General features: G+C 43.0%; 2 protein-coding genes across 2 annotated transcripts; one reads left to right on the forward strand and one right to left on the reverse strand.

Moving 5' to 3' along the window:
* Window positions 1–1033: 1033 nt before the first annotated feature.
* Window positions 1034–10901, reverse strand: zfta (zinc finger translocation associated). The gene is made up of 5 exons (XM_062445097.1): window positions 10778–10901; window positions 5569–6084; window positions 3813–4172; window positions 2633–3088; window positions 1034–1518 (listed from the first exon to the last, which is right to left on the reverse strand). Exons 1-5 carry the CDS (start codon window positions 10899–10901, stop codon window positions 1034–1036), a joined length of 1941 nt encoding a protein of 646 aa, XP_062301081.1.
* Window positions 10902–12719: 1818 nt separating this feature from the next.
* si:dkey-28a3.2 (uncharacterized) lies at window positions 12720–21916 on the forward strand. Its single transcript, XM_062444823.1, has 7 exons — window positions 12720–12807; window positions 14092–17644; window positions 19033–19728; window positions 19936–19982; window positions 20071–20132; window positions 20225–20542; window positions 21549–21916. The coding sequence occupies exons 2-7, from the start codon at window positions 14300–14302 to the stop codon at window positions 21563–21565; spliced, it is 4485 nt and encodes a 1494-aa protein (XP_062300807.1). The 5' UTR covers window positions 12720–12807; window positions 14092–14299; the 3' UTR covers window positions 21566–21916.
* The last annotated feature ends 289 nt before the right edge of the window (window positions 21917–22205 follow it).

Here is a 22205-nt window from a genome sequence, read left to right on the forward strand (position 1 = left end):
AACAATAAGGAATTAGATCAAAGGGATATATATATATATATATATATATATATATATATATATATATATATATATATATATATATATATATATATATATATATATATATATATATATATTACACTCATTAATGACATGTCACTCAGTAACTCTGCCTCAAATGAAGTCTTCAGAAGTTTCACTCTGAATAATAACTGTTATAAAGTCACTCAGGTTCAGTCAGCAGCTGGGTCAACTGACTTTAACCAGATTTTGTTTTTTTTAATAGATTTGGGACATTTGATGCCACTCAGAATGGATTGGTTGATTTTACTTTGAAATGTTTGATCATGTGATCTGTAGAGGTGCAGAGTTTGCTGTATTCTGTCAAGTCAAATGTAAACTCTTTGTTTGTTATTTTATGAAACACTTAGTCTAACATCTGTGTGAGTTACTATCTTAGTAAAGGGCATATTGTCTTTTTTTTTTTTTTTTTTTATAAAATCTTGCTGAGTCGTAGTTTTCAGGCTGCAGAGGAGCTGATTGAATCCTTTAAAAGCTTTTTTGGCACAAATTTAAGGGTTTAATTCAATTAGTAAGAGAGGAAGAAAACCTCGTCTGGGTCAGAATGTTTTGATCTTTCAACGGGCTGAACTTCTTCTAACGCTACTGTCATATACACACAGTGTGTTTGGTTCTAATAGGAACTGGAGATGTTAGATGAAGGTTTTTGGTGGATAAATATGAATAAAAAACCTGACTTCACTTTCAAATGAGACTGGACTTTGAATTTTGAGGTCATGATATTTGAGGTTTTTATGTACCTGCCACTTTAACCTCAGCAGTGTCACATCCAGTTTTAAAGGGAAAGTCCACTATTTGACAACCTGTGTGTTATTCTCGTGGTCATGGTAACACTGTACTTGTCACCTCTGTTGTTAAGAAATGTCAAATGACTCACAATGGTCAAATACAAGAATTTCCCTTTAAGACAGGCAGTGGGGGTCTGTTTCTGAGCGGGGGCCACACGAGGAGCAACAGATGGAAGCCCTTTCTAAGTGCCAAAGTGTGCTGGAGAGGGAGCCAGCTCGGTGTGTCCGTGGTCCTGGGTGGAGAAGCAGTCGTCAGAGTGGATGAAGTGCAGGGCGGTCTGGTTGTAGCTCAGCATGGCCTGCTGCTTCTCCTCTGGGCTGTAGTCCAGCGAGTGGGGGTGCACCTGCTGGATGTGCCTCTTGATGGTGCTCACCTTCAGCGTGGCCAGAGTGGCTCCGCACACCATGCAGATGAGGCCGTGTCTCCGGCAGTCGTAATCCATCAGGAAGTCCATCCTCCAGCGCACCTGGTAGTTCCTGCGCTGGTCCTTCCCGGGGTAATGGCCGTGACGTGAGGGGGTGGCTGTGCTGTCCCTCGCTTTGCCCTTCCCTCCGCTCACGCCCTCCTCCTTCTTCACCACTTTACTGGGTGTTCTGACATCAGGGGAGCTGTCCTCGTTTAGCTCTCCTGTGGTGTTCAGGACATCAGCTTCACTGGGGCTGATTTCTGCTGAGAACAATAGATGGAGTTTAAATAAAACCTCTTACAATAATTATCCACTTATCGTACAATAACTTAATTATAAACATCATCATGTCTATATATGGACTTTTTGTATGATACATGAACATGACCTTTGACCTTAGTATTGCCAGACTTCACATTAGCAGCTAAGAGGCTATTCATGTCACATTGACTAAACAAGTAGTGTCCTCCATTCCTCACTGTGTACGTCCTGAGTGGAGACTGTAGAAGAATTAAATATAATAACTCTGTCCCCAACCATAATGACAGTCTGTGTTTTTATACAAGTGTACCTCCCACTCTCCAATCCCACCCCCTGCCCCCCCTTACATTATTATACTATTATATTATCATTATATCAGTGGTATAAATGATCTTCAAATAACAATAATATCATTTATTGCGATTATTTCTGATACAATATATCGTCCAATAAAAAGTAGTTATCATGATAATATATATATATATATATATAATTTTAATAAATAAAATTAGTCTCATCTACTTCCTCTGTTGAATACTACCTTCTTCCAATCAAAAGCTCCTCTGTACTACAGCACCAGTCAAAAGTTTGGAGACACCTTCCCATTCACTTCAATGAGAAAGTGTGTCCAAACATTTGACTGCTGCTGTATATGAAGGCTACATTATGCTAAGATTATTATTATGAAAAAACACAGGAAATTTCTCAAATAAAAGCCAGAATAATGACAGAATCTCAAATAACAGATCAAAATAGGAATGTTTCACTGTCTCTTTTGAACAGAATCATGCAAAAAATTAAAATCCTGCCAGGAAAGGGAAGGAATATTCCCTGTCATCCTGGAGGAGATCAAACAGGTCACATTTTATAGGTGTTTAATGCAGCTCTCTGCAGTTTAAGCAGAGAGCTTTTATTGTGAAACATCTATGCAGTAAGTGTTGTATGCTGTAGAGATGTAAGTTGGTCTGAATTTGTCATGACAACAAGTAAATATGGAGGATGAAAAATGCAGATTTTACAATAGCAGTGATTAAAAACAGGAGCAGATCAGAAAACAGAGAAATGTTTTATAACAAGGAAAATAAAGAATAAAACCTTGTGGGAACATCTCACCATCTTGTATTTGCGAGCCTTCACTGGAGTAATCTTTGGTCCAGGCTGCAGCCATGGCTTCCCTTTCTTGTCTGCTCAGGGTTGTGGTCTCGGGGTGACATTCCTGGATGTGGTGGCGGAAGCTGCTGACCTTGGTTTCGTGCAGCACCTGAGAACACACCATGCAGAAGGTGCCGCGGCCCTGAGGCCCGTACGCCACCAGGTAGTCGAGGCGTAGCCGCCACGGGTTGCCCCCGCGGAGCCGTCTCTTCCTGGGCTGGCGGAGGGGCTGGGGTCCCTGCTGCGGAGCTCCGACGCCTCCGTCCTCACCGATAAGACAAGTATCCTGAGTTAATGTGCCATCACCGTCTGGGTACAAGTCAGTGTGGATCTGGATGGCCTCCACGTCCTGAGCAAAGAGGTCCACCTCGCCGTCTTTGGTGTTGGGCTCTGATTTGATTGAGTGATCTGACTCCTCTGTTACAACATAGAAAAAGATTTAAAAGGTTAACAATTATCGACATGCAACAACTACACTTCCCATGATGCTCAGGCACTGTGTCTGTCTCAGAGACTCGTGGAAGCTGTTGAATAATAAAACCACATCATCATCCGGGCTGATGGAGCGCACCGAGCAGATCCTAAACTCATCAGACACGGACTGCGCTCTGAGATTCAAGAAGGCGACGGGACGTCCCGGCTGCTCGGGCTCACCCTGTTACCATGGCAACGCTGATCCAGATAAGCAGTGATAAAAAAAAGGGGGGGGGGTTGGTGGGCGGGATGGATTTGTGCTCTCGTGATGCTGACGCTTTTCAAATGTCACACTGAGGAGAGACAAAATCATCCAGCTACCAAACTCCACATTATCTCTATAACATCTTTCTTTCTCACAGCATGTATATGTACTTAGAAAGATTAACCCAGGGTAATGCAATAATAATGATAATATCCATATCTATAGTTATTATTCTTTTCATTGCAGTGTGCACAGTAAGTTGTGAGAGAGAATAAAATGTAGTCAGCGTGTCCACTAGTGAAACCTGACACTGATAACACCTGCAGCTCAGGACTGCACATACAGTCCAGCTTTCAAAATATGCAAGAAAGTAATTCACTTGATGTTTTTCTCACACTGATGTTCCAGCAGGTCTGCAGTTCAGCTTCGTTCTCTCTGTGAGTAAAAGTTGTGTGTTCTCACCGTGAGTCTGAGCCCAGGCCTGCAGGATGCAGTGCTTCTCCTCAGAGCTGTACACTAAGGAGTTTGGGTGAGTGTCCAGCACGTGACTCTTGATGTGGTCCAGATGAAGTGAGGGCAGCTCTCCTCCACACACCATGCACAGCAGCCGGCCGGCCTCCGCCTCGTACTCCATCAGGAACTCCTGGCGGAACCAGGCGTGCAGCGAGTCGTTCAGGTAGCGTTCCAGGGTGCGGGCTGATGGCCCGGGGATGTCCTGATCCTCATCTTGGGGCTGGGGGGCTTCACCTGCCTCAGAGCGAGGAGACAGGCTGAGGGGTTGCTGTGGCTGCTCCTGGGGTGGAACAAGGTCCGGAGGTTCGGCTGAGAATCGAGAAAAATGGATTTAGACAACAGCAGCAAATACACAGAGACAGATAATACACCTGAGGGACTGTAAAGATGGAAATGATCATTGTACCCCTCCCCTAATGCTGCAGTGATGTCACTAACAACTTTGATGATTGCCTTTATCAGGTAAGTCTTATGTAAATATGAAGGAATTTAATTGTGTTATAACTGGTTATTGTGCAGATGTACTTTAATATATTATGAGATATTTGGTGGGTCCCCTAAATATTTGAATTATTTCTTTATTCTGTAACTTACAGTTCACAGCATGTTCTGATTTACTGCATACTTCTTTTTTCATTACTTATGTATAGTATATATTGTATATCATTTGGAATACTGTACATGCACGATGACACACCTTATATGTAGCTGCTAAATAACATATGAAACATAAAAAATCATCCAACGTGATACTGTATTGATCTCTGCAGGAAGGTGCATCTTCAGCATCGTAACACTGGGAGTAATGGTTGAACTGGTGACTGACAGTTGTGAAGCTGGAAGTGGCAGGGGGGGAGGGTGATATAAAAAATGATATCATTTCGATATCAGATACTCAGACATGCCCCCAAAGACTGTTTCCTTTCACAGTTTATAAATATTTTATCTTTTTTTTTTTTGTATATTAGCTGAACATGTTTATGCACTGTAGATTTGATCTGCCTACATGATGATTTTAATGATTTTAAAGCCACACTAGTGGAAAATTAAAAATACATTTCATTTCATTTCATTTATCCTGTAACAGACTGTGAAAATGTAAACTGCCTCTCAGGTTTGTTAAACCTCCAAAACTCCTAGAAAACAACACTGTGGACATGACCTCAGTGTCCTCAAGAACCTGCTCTGACTCATGAGACCAGGACTTGTAAAAATCCTGGCTATGTGGCTGTGCTATGTAGCCCGTCAGAGCGGTGTCGCTTTACAGCCCAGCTGTGAATCTCAGATGTCAGATTTTCTCAAAGCACATAAACACAGCATAAAGATAACCAACTGTGGCCTTTTTATTTCTTTTTAATGTCACAAAAATGACAGTATTTGCTTTATTTATAATAAATGTTCAGTAAAATAAGAATAAAGTAATAATCTAAATTTGAAAAGGCAGCTCATAACATGTGAGAAATCTTCTTTCTAAGATCAAATATTCTGTTCTGTAAATGATCTTCAATATATTTTGCATTGACTACCTCAAAACAGTCATGTTGAGGCACGGTCCTCCTCTCTCCAATTCCCTGCACATCATCACTGGATGATGACATCATCCTCTCTCTCACACACAGCTCCACACCAAGACACAAACTCACACTGCCACCAAGTGTGAGATTTAGAAAACTAACCAATCCATACTGCGTAGAGTCCTACCCACCAGCAGCATGTTGGCCTGAGTCCAGCAGCTCCTCTTCTCCCTGAGGTGAAGGTCCAGCAGCAGAGCTATATGACCTCTGACCTCCCCCCAGGCTCAGGTGGCTCTCCCACCCCGAGCGGATCACCTCCTTGTCGGCAGCACTCCACAGCAGGGAGTCTGGGTGCTTCTGTCTGATGTGTCTCTTGATGGTGCTGAGCTTCAGGGTGGCCAGCGAGCTGCCGCACACCATGCAGATCATCCCGTGCCGCTGGGGGTCAAAGTCCATCAGGTACTCGCTGCGCCAGTACTCGTGATAGTAGCGGCGGTGGTCCCGGCCTGGAATCCGACTGAGGCCCGGACGTGAGGCCCGCTGGACCCTGGGTTTGCGTGCCGATGGCCCCGGGGCTGGGGAGAGGAGGAGCGGGTGGTCAGGGCCCTCTGTGATGCTCCAGTAACTGGTGCCTGGAGATCTGACAGGCGTGACCATGCCTGCCTCTGATTCCTCCTCACCATGGCCATTGGCAAGACCATCTTCTTCTGAGAGGAACAACAGAGAACACATGTAGAGTCATGTAGATTCAGCTTGTCTGCAGAGTACCAGTCCAGAAGCTCTGCTCTTTTTTACTTGTTCAGTTTCAGATGTTTATACCTCACTGTGAGGACCTGACTGGGATCATCTCTGGTGTACCAGAACATGAGGCTGCAAGTTCCCATCACTTCTTACATACCGAGATGTCATTGTTCTTAAAAAAACCTGAATTCACAAGACCAACATTGGCAGTGATACTGACCCAGTACAGTACCCAGTACCCAGAGTAGTGGTTCACTACATATAGTGATGAAAGCATGTAAAGCAAACATCTGGGTGTAGAATTGAAAGTCACCACTGTACATTTCTTATATATGTATATTGCCTCTATTTTACACTGATATACAGTGAGAAAAAAGGGTTCTTATAGAGTGCAACGGATAAACAGCCAACATTTGGAGCAGTCAGTATCACAGATATCAGTATGTAACGTGATAAGTAACAAGTAATTCCAGCATGGAAATACCAACAGTATGTATTAAGGGTCGACCGATACATCGGCCGGCCGATATATTGGGCCGATATTTGCGACATCGAATGCGCGGGTGCATTCGCCGATATATATAATTTTTCGGCCTGAGTTACAGACAGGCGCATCCACAGGCAGCCCTGTGTTGTTGGGGGTGCTGGAGAGCACGTGCAGCGCATGCATTGCCCCTTGTCGCTACCCGATGTGAGTCGCTACCCGATGTGAGTCACACATGCGCATTAGCGTCCGCCATTGTCCGCCATCTTTGACAGTTATGTACGGCAACTCCGCTTGGAAAAAACACATTATTCACCCGACTCCATCGCCATTCGTGAGAAATATGAACTTTTGAGTGCTTTTTACATCTCTAAAGTTATAGTTTATCTTGTATTTTAAATATTGTTTTGTCAGCTGCAGCACTGTGAGAAGAGTTATTTCTGTGTTTCCTCATGTTTTATGTGTATAATGTTAATCTAACAGCAGCAGTAGTGTTGGTGTAGTAACTGCAGGGCTCCAGCAGAGGGAGTGTAGAGCTGTCAGTCATTAGACACGTGACCCGAGGAAAGTTTGTGTGTCTGTGTATTTTTCACATTAATACTCATAAATACTTACTTTGAGGGCTTTTAAAAAATATATATATATAGAGTCTAAGTAAAAAGAAAAAAGTCACAGTCACATTAGCCGCTAAACTCAGATCAGGATATATCAATAAAGTTTATATTTTAAAAAAACGGATGAACACTGTGCGACTAACATTGGCTGCTACAAACCACGCCCCTACAAACCAATTTTACTAATTGATATTTGCTATTTAATTTTGTCTCATCAGTGAGAAACAGCTGTTATCTCATTTCATGTCAAGAAAACACAAGCACGGAGGCATTACAGAAAATGGATACATATGCAGAAAAACACAGAAGAGCTCTGGACTCTGAGGAGTAGTATTAGTATTATGAATATGTTGAAGTGAGAATGTTTTATTTTATAGCCAATAAAAGTTGCTGCCGGCTGTTTCATTCGTCTGAACTTTTTTCTAAAACAAAACTTTTCAACTTTTGTGTTTTAAGATACATATTGTAAAGATTTGTGTATGGTCATATTTATTTTACTAGTCTTGTGAATTGCATACTTAATTCAAAATATTTTATTTAGTTCTAAATAAATACATTTTATTTGTGTCAAAGGGCCAGCACTCTTTTCTGTTAACCCATAAGAGATCATCACCTTAGAGAGTGATATTTATGGCATCTGATGTAGTAGGCCAAGCTCTGTGACAGTACAGCCGGTGGAAACAACCTATTTTAATTGAAATAACTAATACTAATTATTATTATTATTGTAAATATTTTATATTTTATTGAGTTTAAAAAAACCTTGTGCACATACATTAGTCACTTATATAAATATATAAATACATATATAAATCTGCAGTCCTATGTATCTTTTGAATTACATTACTTTCTATTGTTGTATTAATTTTTTGTTTCAAGCGCATTGTTTGCATTGAAAGGCATTTAATGTTGTGAATCAACCGTTAAAGTTGTTAAAATTGCTCCCATTATTGCTTTGTTTCCCTTCTAAGTGCTATGGGCCGCTACAGCCACCTGGGGCGTGGTTTGTAGGGGGCGTGGTGTGTAGGGGGCGTGGTCTGTAGCGGTTCTGGCTTGGCTCTGGCTGCAGCTAGACCTTACTTGCTTGGTCGGATCATAGGGTCGGACTCACGTCGGGTAGCGACATTGCGCATGCGCGAAAAACGCTCGTGTATTAATACTTCTCCGGTTACATACAGATATACAAACTTGTGTTGAACTTTTATTGTTTCTATACTTTGTGCGGACTCGCATCCAACTGCTGAAACATGTATGAAATACACATATACATATATATCCAACATAAAACAGTACTTTGTCCAAGTGGTGTTGCCATAAGTAGCTGTCAAAGATGTCCGACGATGGCGGACGCTACTGCGCATATGTGACTCACATCGGTAGCGACACACCCCTCCCTCGCTGGCGGCGTGCAGCTGGAAGTTTTGGAAGCCTGTCAACAACAATACAGCTCCCTCAGTCCCGTGAGAGAATGGTTAGTTTTCACTCTGACTGAGAGCGGGACGGAGCAGCCACCACAGCGGTGTGTTAGTGTGTGTGTGTTTGTTTGTCTCTCTCTCTCACTCTGACTGAGAGCGGTGCGGAGCAGCCATCACGGCTGTGTGTGTGTGTGTGTGTGTGTGTGTGTGTGTGTGTGTGTGTGTGTGTGTGTGTTTGTCTCTTTCTCTCTCTCTCTCTCTCACTCTGAGAGTGGGACGGAGCAGCCATTACAGCAGTGTGTGTGTATCTCACTCACTCACTCACTCACTCACACACACACTCTCTCACTCTCACTCACTCACTCTGACTGAGAGCGGGACAGAGCAGCCATCACAGCAGGGTGTGTGTGAGCGCTGCTCCTCATCTGGAGGGAGAAAAAGCAATATCGGCTCAAAAAAATCGATACCGGTATCGGCCATAAAAAATCCGTATCGATCGACCTCTAGTATTTATGAGGTAATTTGCGAGGAAGTGTTGCCGTTACACAGATTTTTAAGATTTACATCATTTTTTGTGAAATACATTTATTCAGGATTCATATGAGAAGATCGATATCACTCTAGATACCACTCAGTATGCTGTTTTACAGAGGGACTGTGTGCCAGGCTAGTTCTTGGCAGGTAGCCACTGCCAGGCAGCCAGAGGAGACTCAAGAAATGTACTGCTACCAGCCAAGAAATAGTCCCAACACATAATTCCCTGTAAAGCCACAGCATGTCGTTTATTACATGACAGTCTTTGTTCGGATTAAACATACAGCGTGTTGAGTTAGCTTTAGAGGTACTGCTGGATTGATTTAGTTACTTCTGGATAGAGCCAGGCTGGACAGAGCCAGGCTAGTTGTTTCCTACTGTTTCCAGTCATTATACTAAGCTAAGCTAACTGGCTGCTGGCTCAAGCATTATATTTAACAGACATATAAGAGTGGTGTCAGAACCCAGGCAGCATGTCCATGTGGGCCCCATAAGAGTTAAATTGTGGCTGCAATATGGGTCCCGTATGGGTTTGTCCACAGTTTCCATGGTGGCGCCACCTGTGTTAGCTTCAAGTTGGTTCTGACTGGGTTTCAGGTGGGGCCCATTTGGGTGAGTTACACATGTGGGGGCCATGTTTCTGAAACAGTATGGGGCCCATACAATTTGCCCTGTTTGTGCCCATGCCCGTTAAGCCCACTTACATCCCTTATGGGACTCATACAGTCAGCCCATGTGGGCTTCACATGTGGGGCCCATGTTACTGAAACCATGTGGGTCCCGCAAAATTTGCCCAGTTAAAGCCCATGCCCACTCAGTACCCACGTAGCCCACATTTAACCCATGTGGGGCCCACATGGACATGCTGGCTAGGAATAAGCCCAAAATGCCAAACTTGAGCTTGAAAAAACGTAGTTGATCATTACCTATAGAAATGTTATGTGTATATAAAAAAAAGACAATGCTGGCTGATACATGGTTATGAGATTGATATTGTTATGAGCCTAACATCAGTCAGGCTGTAATAACTGTGTGCTGACTGTGCAACTAATGCCACTGTTTAAACTACCTGTCAAATAAATGATTAACCAATTTGTAATCCTACATCACAGACAGTGGCAGTACATAAGTTACATTAATATCAAATAAATTGACCTGTATAGATTTATGGATTTTGTATTTCACAGGTTTAGTTTTACAGCCATCACTCTTTAAATATGTTGGTCATTTGAATGTACCTGTATAGCTTTTACTGCTCCGTGTTTTAATTGTATACCAGCTACCTCAAAGGACTTGTATTTAGAACATTATTTATGTTCTAATATGGGTTATTTATTATATTAACCCATATTATTATTGTTTGCATCGGCACAATGGCCGCTGCTGGCCACTAGGTGGCGGCGGTGTGTCACAGTGTGCTGCCTGCCTGCCTGCGTGCTGTTGAGCCTTTGTTTATAGGAGCCACAGAGACAGAGGGGCCATGCTGCTCCATGGCATTGTCCCTGACACGGATTAACTGGCTGGCTGACAATGGCCGTGGCTCTGACAGCCACGCAGACCCACTTTGCAGTGGGAAACACCAAGAATAATAACACTCGCTTTTTTTCTTTACCTCCCAAGTCACTCTCCCCTCGCGTCGCTTCCTCCTCTCCGCTTATTATTAATGAGAGCAGCTCAGCCTGCTCGGCACACCGGAGGTCCACAGGCTCGCTTTCCCCCGTTTCTTTCTCTTCCATCACTGGCCCGGCTGCTGTGTTAATAGTGGCTAGTGTTCCTCCTTCCTTCACTGTAGGGTAGCGCTGAAGCGGGACATGTCACACTAAAAACAACAACATGTTACAACAGTAACATGTTCACAACGCACGGCGCCGCTCGTCACGCATCTGGCCGGCGCTATAACGAGCCCCTCGCTGAGGAGCCAGAGCTGTGCGGAGCCAACTTAACTTTTCCTCCAATCTCACTGTCATGTATTCCGCTGCGAATAGACCCGCTGCTCCGTCCGGCTCTGTGTGCTCGCCTCAGCGCAGGCCTCTAGTAATGTATTTTAAGGCTCTTGCTTGTCTTCAGGGTGGGGAGCCGGACTAGGGGCCCCTGGGGCTCCTTAAGGGGCTCCTGGGTAAATTTAAAGAGACAGTAGCAGCGTCGACAATGCACACCCACCCCGGGGGGGCAAACGGAGCAGCAGGCGCTAATACTGATAAGCTGCTAATACTAATGCTGTTGTTCTCGCAAAATCATGCGGTGATAGAAGAGGTTTGGTTCGGCAAAGCATCGGTTAAAACACGAGGCGGGTCCACTGCAAATCAGGGCCCCACAAGCTCCAGCTCATATTATTCTGTGCTGGAGATCCCATGTGCTATTTTTATAAAATCCTGTTAGTGTTGTATAGCATTGTTGGTCTATTCCAGTCCATAGCGTGCGTTATATTACATAGAGCTGCAACCAACGTTTATTATCATTGTCTATTAATGCCTATGATTCCTCTATTCATATTTGGCCCATAAAACGTAGGAAACAGTGAAAAATGGCTGCCACACACTCTCAGAGCCCATGTTACACACACCTGTCATCACCAGCAAATATAGGCAACACACTTGAGAAGCTGTAACCAGTGAATTTCTAGCATATTTGGATTATTAAAATTGCTGACTGATCATTTGTTGTCAATGGATTTTCAGCTGTACTCATACATTTTCTTATTAAGTGTTATTTGTATGCATTTCATAATATTTTAATTGTTATTTTTTGTATTTTGTCAGGCCCACTCTCAAGTTTAACACCAAAGATAAAGTCAATTAATTTTGTCCAGACAGGATGATTCATTGATAACTGTCAGCTCAAATCATACATGCTCTTATTGGATGTTCTTTGCAGTCATTCAGATTATATTGAAATGAAAATGTTTCCCATATCCTACCCCTCCCACGTCAATTCACTATGTGTCTATTTTTAATCCTTACTACCACACCTCCTCAATACTAGTTTTTCTTCAAACTCACCTCTTAATAATACACATATTCTCACATTGCATAGTTCACATTATTTAAACTATACATTGGACTGTAGCTCTACCCCTGATGCTTCAACACAAACCCCAACAACATCAATTGAGGTCATCTGTAGAAAAAGCCGATAAATCAATGGACCTCTGTCCAGCAGTTCCATGTTGGAAAAGACTGTTTTATTGCAAGCTTTACGTAATCTCTGTGCATTGTCACTGAATTGTTTTTCTTTGGAGCATTTATTGAATTTGTCTCCTGTTCAGGCTTCACTAAACAGTAGAATAACAAATGAGGTTAGGCCTAATTAGCAGCCAGGCACACATGCTGCTGTTGATAGAAACAGCTCAGAGCAGAAATGAAGTGTAATATTATTGAATGTATACTTAGTAATGGGTTAGGAAGTATGGGGGCGTTGTACTATATGTGTGTCCACGCCACACACACACATACACACACACACAAACACACACGCGCGCGCGCAGAGCAAGCATCCAGGTCCCACATCCTGGTACTTTTCAGCGTTGTCAAGGCAGCCTCAGAGCACGACTGGCTGTCGGAAAGTAGCTGCGGTGTCCTGGCAAAATATCTGTCCAAAAAACGTTCACAAAAACTGTCCCGGAAAGTTAGGTGTAACTAAAAGGTAACGGATATGCATGTTTTTCTTCCACACGTTTCCAAGCCTCCTGCTTTACGACAGTAATGTGCGGGTTTTTTCGCTTGTTTTAGACAGGCAGCAGAGTCAGACAGGCGCCAGTCCGTGTGGACAAGAGGAGGAAGATTTGTCCATTGTGCCGCTGCGAGAGACAGCGCTTTACGCACCATTTACGCCCTAATGTGCCATTTGTATTAGTTAGTCTCTGCGTGTAAGGTTAGTGGTGCTTCAGCTGGCTCGCTTCGCTGTGTTTACCATCAAACAGACACAGAATAAAGAATAAAAAATGGCTCTCGACAGATATAATTTGTGATAGAAAGGGACAGCTTTAAAGGGACAGTGTCACTGCTTCCTTCCTGCTTCCTTTAGCTTACACATGTTCATATTGACGACGTGTTTGTGTCAAAAACATGAGGTGGAATAAAAATATATCTCATGTGAATCATTTAAAATGTCACGTATAAAATATTAATGTAACTATATCATGTACTCTGTGTCACGTGGAAATCGCACACTGTACTAGTGCAGTGATAGATCAGCTGGGCGTTCAGTCCCTGAGCATTGTCTTTTTCATTTACCCACAAAGGCAGACATCACTGGGAACTGAAACACTTTCTATATTGGGCTCAAATATGACGTTTGTTCATCTTTTCAATGTAGATATCTAAATATCATAAAATCACGTCTGTATTTCAATTCATTGCATATGAAACGTTTTACATATGAATGCCTTCTAAAAATCTGCATTCAGCCCACCTTAAATGTGGTTCACATATGATACCGAATGTGACATTTTAACTTATGTAACTGCATTACATGTGAAATGTCTTGTAACCAGACACTTATATGTGAATTCATCACATATGAAAAGCAATTTCATGTGTGATAAATGTGCATGTCCTTAAATGTGACTTACCTGTCACATGTGAAGTGTTATATCAGTTAAAAACATTTTTATCATGTGAATTTATCACATCAATGTGCCTACAGGTTTAACATTTGAAATACTCATGTCAGCAGATTGTTCAGGATCCCATCACTGGTTGATGATAGTTTGTCTAGTAATTTTATTACATTGAACAGAGCATACATTATATTTTTCCATCTTAACCTCAGAAGATGTAGTCATTTTTATCTGAATGTCCCGATAATGATATTGAATGACTGTGTTACATCCTAATGTCATCCACATTTTTGCCCCAGATCGCTCATATAGTGGTTCATGTGTTTAACAATGTAAAATGCAACTAAGGTTTGTTTTCTGTTCCTCAGGAAACCTGCGTACCGATGTGATGTCTGAGAGATTTGGCAGTTGCTCAGGAGAGCAAGAACAACCACTGCAGCATCATATAGCACAACACCATGTAAGTTAGAGGCAGAAGCATTCTGGACTGAAGAGATGAACTGAATCAGTGTGACGAGGAAGAGCAGGCCAGTACTGTTGGATGAAAACTGATGGGCTGTCCAAGCTGGCAATAGCATGCCAACTATTAAAGGTAAAGGTGGATCAATGTCCCATCGCTACCGGCCCGCCTCAGAGTATGATGATGCCACCCTCGCCCAAAAGAGAGAATACTGGAGAACCAAGAAACGAGAGCAGAGGGCCCGACTGTCAGAGCGGAGAGGACAGCCAACTGAAGAAAGTCCAGAAAAACTACCATATCTAAATGCCCCTGCAGTGGTGAATTCCACTTTATCCAGTTCATTTGCTGCTGCTTCTTCTCCTTTGCAGAGTAATGATGACTCATACAAAACAGCCAATGTCTGTCCTACATCACAGAGTGGAAATACTGTTGACAGCTCAGTTGAAGCCACAGAAAGCAAAAAGGAGAAGTGGCTCCAGACGATGAAACCCATCAAAGTCTTGCCTCAGTTGCCAGCATCATGTTCAATGTTAGCCAAACCTGTAGGTAGTGACCTGGCCACAGTGAAATGCCTAAAAGCAAGGGGTGCTGTAGGCAGAACTATTTCCTCACCCACACCTAGTGGAACCCAGCTGAATACCAGTTCCCCAGTGCCTCCAGTCAGAGTGACCAGAATTACCAATGGCAGCTCCACTAAAGCAACACCTCAGCCATGTGTGTCTATGCAGGGTGCATCAGTCCCCAAAACGCAACATAAGGAACACATTGCATTGTGCATTCAGCCCAAACATCTACACACCAACGTGACCACAGGTGTGATTCTTGTGTCTTCTCCATGTGGCTCCATGTCTATTACAACAGAAGACAAAGCAGCAAACACAACACCTCACATTGCAATAAAGAGTGCCTTGGTCACCACACAGAGGGCTAAAGGTGTTGGCAACTTACAACCATCACTGCAGTCTGAGGAGGATAGAGCAGCCAGGCGCAGAGAGCACTGGAGGATTAAAAAGCGAGAACAGCGAGCAAAGATGGCAGCACAGCTGGCTAAAGCCAGAGATAGGATGCAGAGCACAGAAGTGACATCAGAGAGGCAAACCGCACAAAAAACTGGACTCTTAGACAATGCTGGTCTTCCACATCTACCATACCAGTCATTGAGAGGAGCCGGCAAGAAACAGTGGCCAAATCGGGTCAAGACTTCAATTACATCTGCCAGGAGGGAGAATTATAAACTGCAAAGCGGGGTAGCAAATGTACCTACAGGTAACCAGCAAGCAGATCAGATAAGAGTGCAAAATCCACATGGGTGTAAACCAACACGAACAGCATTCATATCTGATGTTAGCCCTGATAAAAAGCCAGGAGAACCATTGAGAAAGCTCCCAAGTTATGTACATCTTGCTAATGTTACCCGAGGGATCGCCAGATGTAAAACACCTAGACAGAGGTTCATTGAAGCCCAGAGGAATTTCATGAACCAAAGAGGCATAAGAGGAAGATCCCTGTCATTTGTTTCACTGTTCAACACTAGAAACATCCCCAAGATTGACCCTAATGACACACCTGAGCAGATAATAGCCAAACGTCGAGAGTACTGGCGGATTAAAAAGCGCGAACAGCGAGCTAAGCTGTCAATGGAGGTGAAGTCTCGGTTAAAGGAGAAAGACTCCCTGATGCGAAGAATGAAACGTTACCAGAAGATCCTAGAGGAGATGAGGAGGGCCAGAGCGATGGCACAGCCAGCAGGAAGCACCCTTACCCACGCCTCTGAGACCATTGGAGGGTTCATCAAAGAGGACGGGACAGTGACCATTAACATCCCCCAGATTTCCATGGATCACAATACAGCAGGACACAAAAGTGAAGAAGAGCTTCATGTTGTTTCTAATAATACCCTCATCACACAACCTCAACATCAGCCTGACACTAAACGAAGAGGCATTGCACCCATTCGTGTAAAGCAGTGTACACCTGCAATCCGTCCACCTCATGTGAAAGTCTGTTTTCCACTTTCCGGACAGTCGGTCAGCAACACTTCAAGACTACTCTCAATCAGACCGAGGCCTCAACTCGAAAGCACAACTGCAACTGTTCCAAAGTCACACTCACAAACAGTCCAAACTGTCAATCAGCTCATGCTCACTCATCCTCAAACCCCTCAAAATGCCGTTTCTGGAGGACCGGCAGCACGGTCGAACCTTGGTGGCTGTGTCATGAAAATGGCCGTCTCCAACGTTGCACCATCGCTATCGGTGCTTACTTTTGATCCAGAGATGACTGAAGAAGAGAGGATGGCAAAGAAGCGGGAGTACTGGAGGGTGAAGAAGCGTGAGCAGCGAGCAGCTCGTGCGGCCCGATTGAAGCACGGGGTCTTACAAGCGAGGGCCAACGCAGCCTTGCAGAGGAGGAAGGCCCAGAGGCACGTAGCAGTAACCACTGTACCACTGAGCAGAAGTCCTACTAAACAACCAGGAAATGCACAGCCTCTTTCCAACAACAGCATGACTGTTACGCCCCATGCAAATGAGATAAAACAAGAGAGTGAGTCTATGCCAGCAGTTGACCTAAATTCTCAACCAGAACAAGCCATCTGTCCAGATCTCAAACCCCCAGCCTCCCCAGCCTCCCCAGCCTCCCCACTGCCGCCACCGCCACCTCCAGCGCCTCAGTCAGAGCCTGACCCAGCTCTAAGTGCAGACAGCCAAGCTACCACTCTGCTAGCTGTGGCCTCTATGAAGAAACTCCTGGAGGAATCACTTAGCACAGTGACAGATTGTAATAGTGAGCAGACTGACATTAAAATGGAGACAACGGAAGAGGCCTCAGAACAAGAGATTAAGCCAAATTTACCGCAGCTCTTTTTTGAAAGGGATGAGGTGACTCCTATTGCTGCTGACCTGACGTTGCAGATAAAAAGTTGGCAGGCAGATACTGACACCTTGGCAGAAGCAGGTTTCCCAAGCCCTCATCTAAAGGACTCACCCCAAATTAGCGAGACACTCCCACCTTTGTCTACCTCCGATGAGGTAGTCATGCATCCCACCTGTGAGCAGTCATCCCAAACCTCTTCGACCTTCATCATAAACCCTGCCATGGAAGCCTCTGATGGTCCATCTTCACCACGCAGAACCCAGAGGCTTCGTACCAAAAAAGCTGACCATCAGAAATGTTGCTCCCCAGAGCCACCAAAACTGCATCACATACCCATGGATCAAACGCCTCCACAGCAACAACACTGCGAGCAACAGTGTCAGGCACAAGAGCAAAGCCAAGACGGCAGCTTAGCATCAGCACAAAGGTATCACAGCATGCTAATGGAGCATAGCGGCCTGACCAGCCTGCAGAAGAAGAGGGAGTATTGGAAGCTGATGAAGAGGCAGCAAAGGGCTCGGTTAAGGGCCAGGCAGAAAGATAGACCAGGAGAATGCAACAGTCGGCTTTCCCAGGGAAGCATCCAGGTGAGGTGACCGATGGCAGTAATGTTCAATTCCTAACCATTAACTATATGGAAGTTCTGTTTCAGTGGAGCTGGTAGCCAAAGTACTAGCAACAACCAAAGTCGATATAAAACTGAGGTCCAGACACCTTTGATGGACTGTTACCCTAGCATTTGAAAAGATGTTTTTTCTCAGGGAGAGTTGCATTACATCGGTCACTCTGAAAAGATTACATATGATACTAGAGTTCATATTATAAGCTAAATAAACCAAGTAGATAAGTATCTAGAGTGCGTTTGTGTTTATTTTGTTCACTGTATTCACAAGACTGTTGTGAGATCTGTTTTTAAGAATGTCAGATCCCGATTAAGCATTTTTCAAATTAATAAAATCATTTCGTTTTCAGATTCCCAGCATGACACTTAAATGCAGAAAACTAAATAATTAACACTTTTTAGGAAAGAAACAAGTCAGTCAGTGTTCTCAACACTTAATCCACTTGAATAGGGAAATTACAACCTCACAAATTCCATTTTAAGGCAGCTATAAAAAAAATCTATGAGTTCCAATAAGGCTTTCACAGTGTGCCAAGGTCTAATGTCATGGAATATGTCATTGTTAAACATTTGTTAATAATGACAAGGTGCTAGCCAGGAAATTTCCAGTATGATGATGAAAGGCACCCTTTCTCTGAGGAGCCATTGATTTAAAGTGACTCGTGGAAGCCCCAAAAGTGACATGAGCAAAAATATTTAGTCACGTTTCCAGTTTACACCAGAAATGATCTGGTTTCCTGTCTGTACCAGATAGTTTCTGGTGCACTCGAGAAAAACAAGAGAGGGTGGGGTCAGGTTCTTGCAAGTTCTTGCATATGTCAGCTTCAGAATCTATCTGGAAACTATCTTTTGAATGTTCATTTACATATTCTTGTCTCAAAACTGAAGTGGTCACCTGTAAAATAGATCACTAAAGATCAGCTTTACCAGCTTTTAGACCTTGATGGATGGTAAACCCTGAATGTCCTGAATTTATAGTTTATCTCCACAATAGTTGATTACCCACAAATGTTATTCAGGGGCAGAGCTTTGCCCTTTTACACTGTCTACACTGTGCGCTTCCAATGATGTAACGTATGGTCTTTTGACTTTGGCAGTGAATATCAATTTGTTTGGAGCACAAAGAAATCAGGCCAGACCTTGCACGCATAACCAGTGTTGACTCCAGCTGAAAGCTGAATCATTACACTCCAGATCTCTCCCTGGAATTTGCAACTTGAACAGCAAAAATAAAGTAGAGCGTTATTGAGATGAACCTTCTTAAAGCTAGGATGTTTTAGAAAGATCATTTGTTATTTGATTTCATTTGAATTTTTGAGACAAATCTTTTGTTTACGTTATATTGTCTTTCAGGCACCAGGTCTGGTTATTGTCAACACTGTTAAGGGTGTAAATCCTGCAGCAAAACCAGCCCTTCAGCCCAAGCAGTCCATTGCCTCCCTGACTGCAGTGACCAGCATTCCTACCGTCTTGGTGGTTAGCCCTACAACCTGTAATGCTGAGCAGTCCCCTGACACACTTCAGGTGAAATTGCCCGTCACCAGTGTCTCCTGTTCACCCAACAGTGAAAAAAACGACATCAATTTCGAGCCTTCACAGATTGTTTCCGATTGTGTAGGAGCTCCCGAGAATCAGCCACAAGCCATACCAGCTTCACAAAAATGGATATCTGCAAGCACAGATGTAGACCCAGCCCCCTCTCTCCCTACCCTGATGCCCCCAGACAACCCACTGTCCAGCATCAACCTACAACCATTCGAACCTTCCAGTGAAACTCCAAATTCTATCCTCAGTCCAATAAAAATCACTCAGAGCCCCAAACATTTAATACCACCTGTCAACAAGCTGGCACCATTAAGCACCATGGTTCCTCCGAAGCTCATCCCAGGGGAGTCTGAGGAGGATTTTCTGAAGAGGAAGCGGGAGTACTGGAGGATAAAAAAGAAGGAGCAGAGAGCCAGGAAGGCCATTCGGGATAGAGGAATCACCCCAAAGAGAACTTCCAACAACTGGAGGCCCATCCTGCCTGCCCAGGACCTACAGACACAGGTAAGACCTTGTCAGGTTACATACATACTGAAAAAGCACCTGTTCTAGTGTGTAACCCATATACCACACCGACACAACAAATTAACCATTCTTGTTCCTACAGTCACAATAAAGGGTTCGCACACTCAAATCAATTAGACATTTTCTTTTATTCTTTTTCTTAATTTTTCTCAAACCCCGATTTTTATCCTTGTCTAATCCCTGTAGGATTCTGAACAGTGGGTGAATTCCGAGGAGTCAGAACATCTAATTAGGTAGGAAACTTGTTTTGCTACTGTTCGGCGTTGTTTTTGAAGGTTCAATGTACGATAATAATGACTATAACTGTTCTCTCATTCGCAGCAGTCCAGTAGACACTGAGGCGACATCCTTTTCATACTCGGATTACATATCACCAGTAGAAGGTGAACTATCATCTCAATCTAAACCTAAAAGAACAATAAACACATTAAAATGGTGAGATTACTACTAAACTTTCTTTTTACCGTCTCTTCAGATGAGTCGGAGCTTCTGTTTGCTGACTACGAGAACAATAACGGCGAGGAAGGTTCTGTCTCGGAGGCAGTGTGGAGGAACCGCTACCTCATGGACTACGATCCCCTCAACCAGCTGCTGGTGTGCATGGTGTGTGGGGAGCTGCAGTACTCCCATAGCCTGGAAGGGGTAAGGGCCCACATCGACGAGGCCCACCCAGACACCCTTACCCTGGAGTCCGGGGAGCGACAGAGAATACTAGAGGCATGGGATGAGCAGGTGTCCCAGCGGGAACGCTTCTTCACCAGCCAGCTCCAGCAGCATGGCGGGGCCCTGGCAGGTACAGAGAGTACTGTTTGTAGACATGAATGCTCAAAAACTTAAATGAAGGCTGATGTAGGTGCTAAGAAACAGGATCAATATTTTTTTGCTGGATTAGTTGTAGGGCCTTAAGATGATTTCTAGAGGAAAATACACTATCAACTAGATTACCCAGGGGAAGATTTTTATTGAGTGTTAAAGTGAGACTATGTAATTTTTTTGAAAAAAGACACAACACTATTTAAAATTCAAATTCATACGCAAGTAATAAAACACATTTGATCAGTTCAATACACTGAGGGGTTTAGCTGCTTTTGCTTTAGTGGGACTGTAGGGCTTCTTTAGCTCCACACAGCGCTAAACCTGTTAACAACTCTGTTAAACAACTGTTTGTTGAACTGGCTTTAAAGCATGACTGTGTAACTTTTAATAGAAGAAATAACAGTCTGAATTTATAAGCAATAAAACACTCTTGATTAATTCAATACGCTCACTCTTTTTTATCTGGTTTGACCATTAGCTAATGGTGGCTAATCTTAGCTAATACTTCACTGATATTAGAGTCAGACTTTTCTCTATTTATGCTACTGTTCAATGATAACAAAAACAGATTAGGGCTATGACTTCATGCTGTTATGATTGAACTTAATGATAATGTTAACATTAGTCAACATGCTGACAAAGATGAGCCTGTTGAATAAGGCAATATCCTGTTGTATTGTTGTGTAGTTTCAAGGTTGTAGCTATTTCCTTGTGTCTCAAAAAAGAAGTCATAGATTTTTTTGCCAGCACTACTAATCGATGTCTATGTCTGCTTTTAAATTTATATTATATCATTTACATAAGTACATGTAGCAGAAGTATTTTTCTTTGGTAATTCTTGTGTTAATGCTTTCATGCTCGTGTTAGGAACCAGTCCTCTAGCCAAAAAACTATCTAGCGATCAGAATTATTACTATTTTGTTTGCTCCATCCAAGACTTCAGTAATTTTATTCATCAAAAATGTCTGACTTGTTTTTTGCAGAAGCACATAGGAACTGAACAGCAGAGATGAGGACTGCAGGAGACAAGTAAAGGCCACAGACCAGGAGAGAAGACCCATACTTAATTAGTCTTATTTATTTTATTGTATGTTCTTTGTAATCAATTTGTTTATGTTCAAAGAAAGTCACTTTGAAAGTGAATTGCTGCACAGGGAGCATTCACCCCAAAAGCAGCTTTACCTCATTTTCCTACCAGGGTTGTAATTTGGGTTTATGGAAGCCAGTATGGACATTTTTATATCGAAAGGTGCCACAACTGAGATTTTGTGAAAATTATTTTAAATATTTAAATAAATAATCCAACATTCTGATAAAAACACTTGTTATGCTAAGCTAGGCTAAATGCATGTGTTTATCTTTGTACTGGACACACAGATGAAACAGTTTTTAAATGTTCTCCATATTTTTGCTCTATTTCCAGAAGGTTCTTTAAAATATGACTATTTTAAGCCTCAACATCAGCCACTGTATACATTCAATGTTTCCAGTATGCTCCACATACAATTTGGTATGAGTTCTGAAATGGCATTCAGGCCATCATAGAACAAGAAAAATCCTTCCTTTAAAGCCAGACTATGTAACCTTTCAAAGATTCTCCTCAGTGAAGTGCTTTAGATACATCACAATCATCTTACAAT

This window comes from Scomber scombrus, chromosome 23 (genome assembly GCF_963691925.1).
Source record: "Scomber scombrus chromosome 23, fScoSco1.1, whole genome shotgun sequence".
In the NCBI taxonomy this organism is placed as follows: Eukaryota; Metazoa; Chordata; class Actinopteri; order Scombriformes; family Scombridae; genus Scomber; species Scomber scombrus.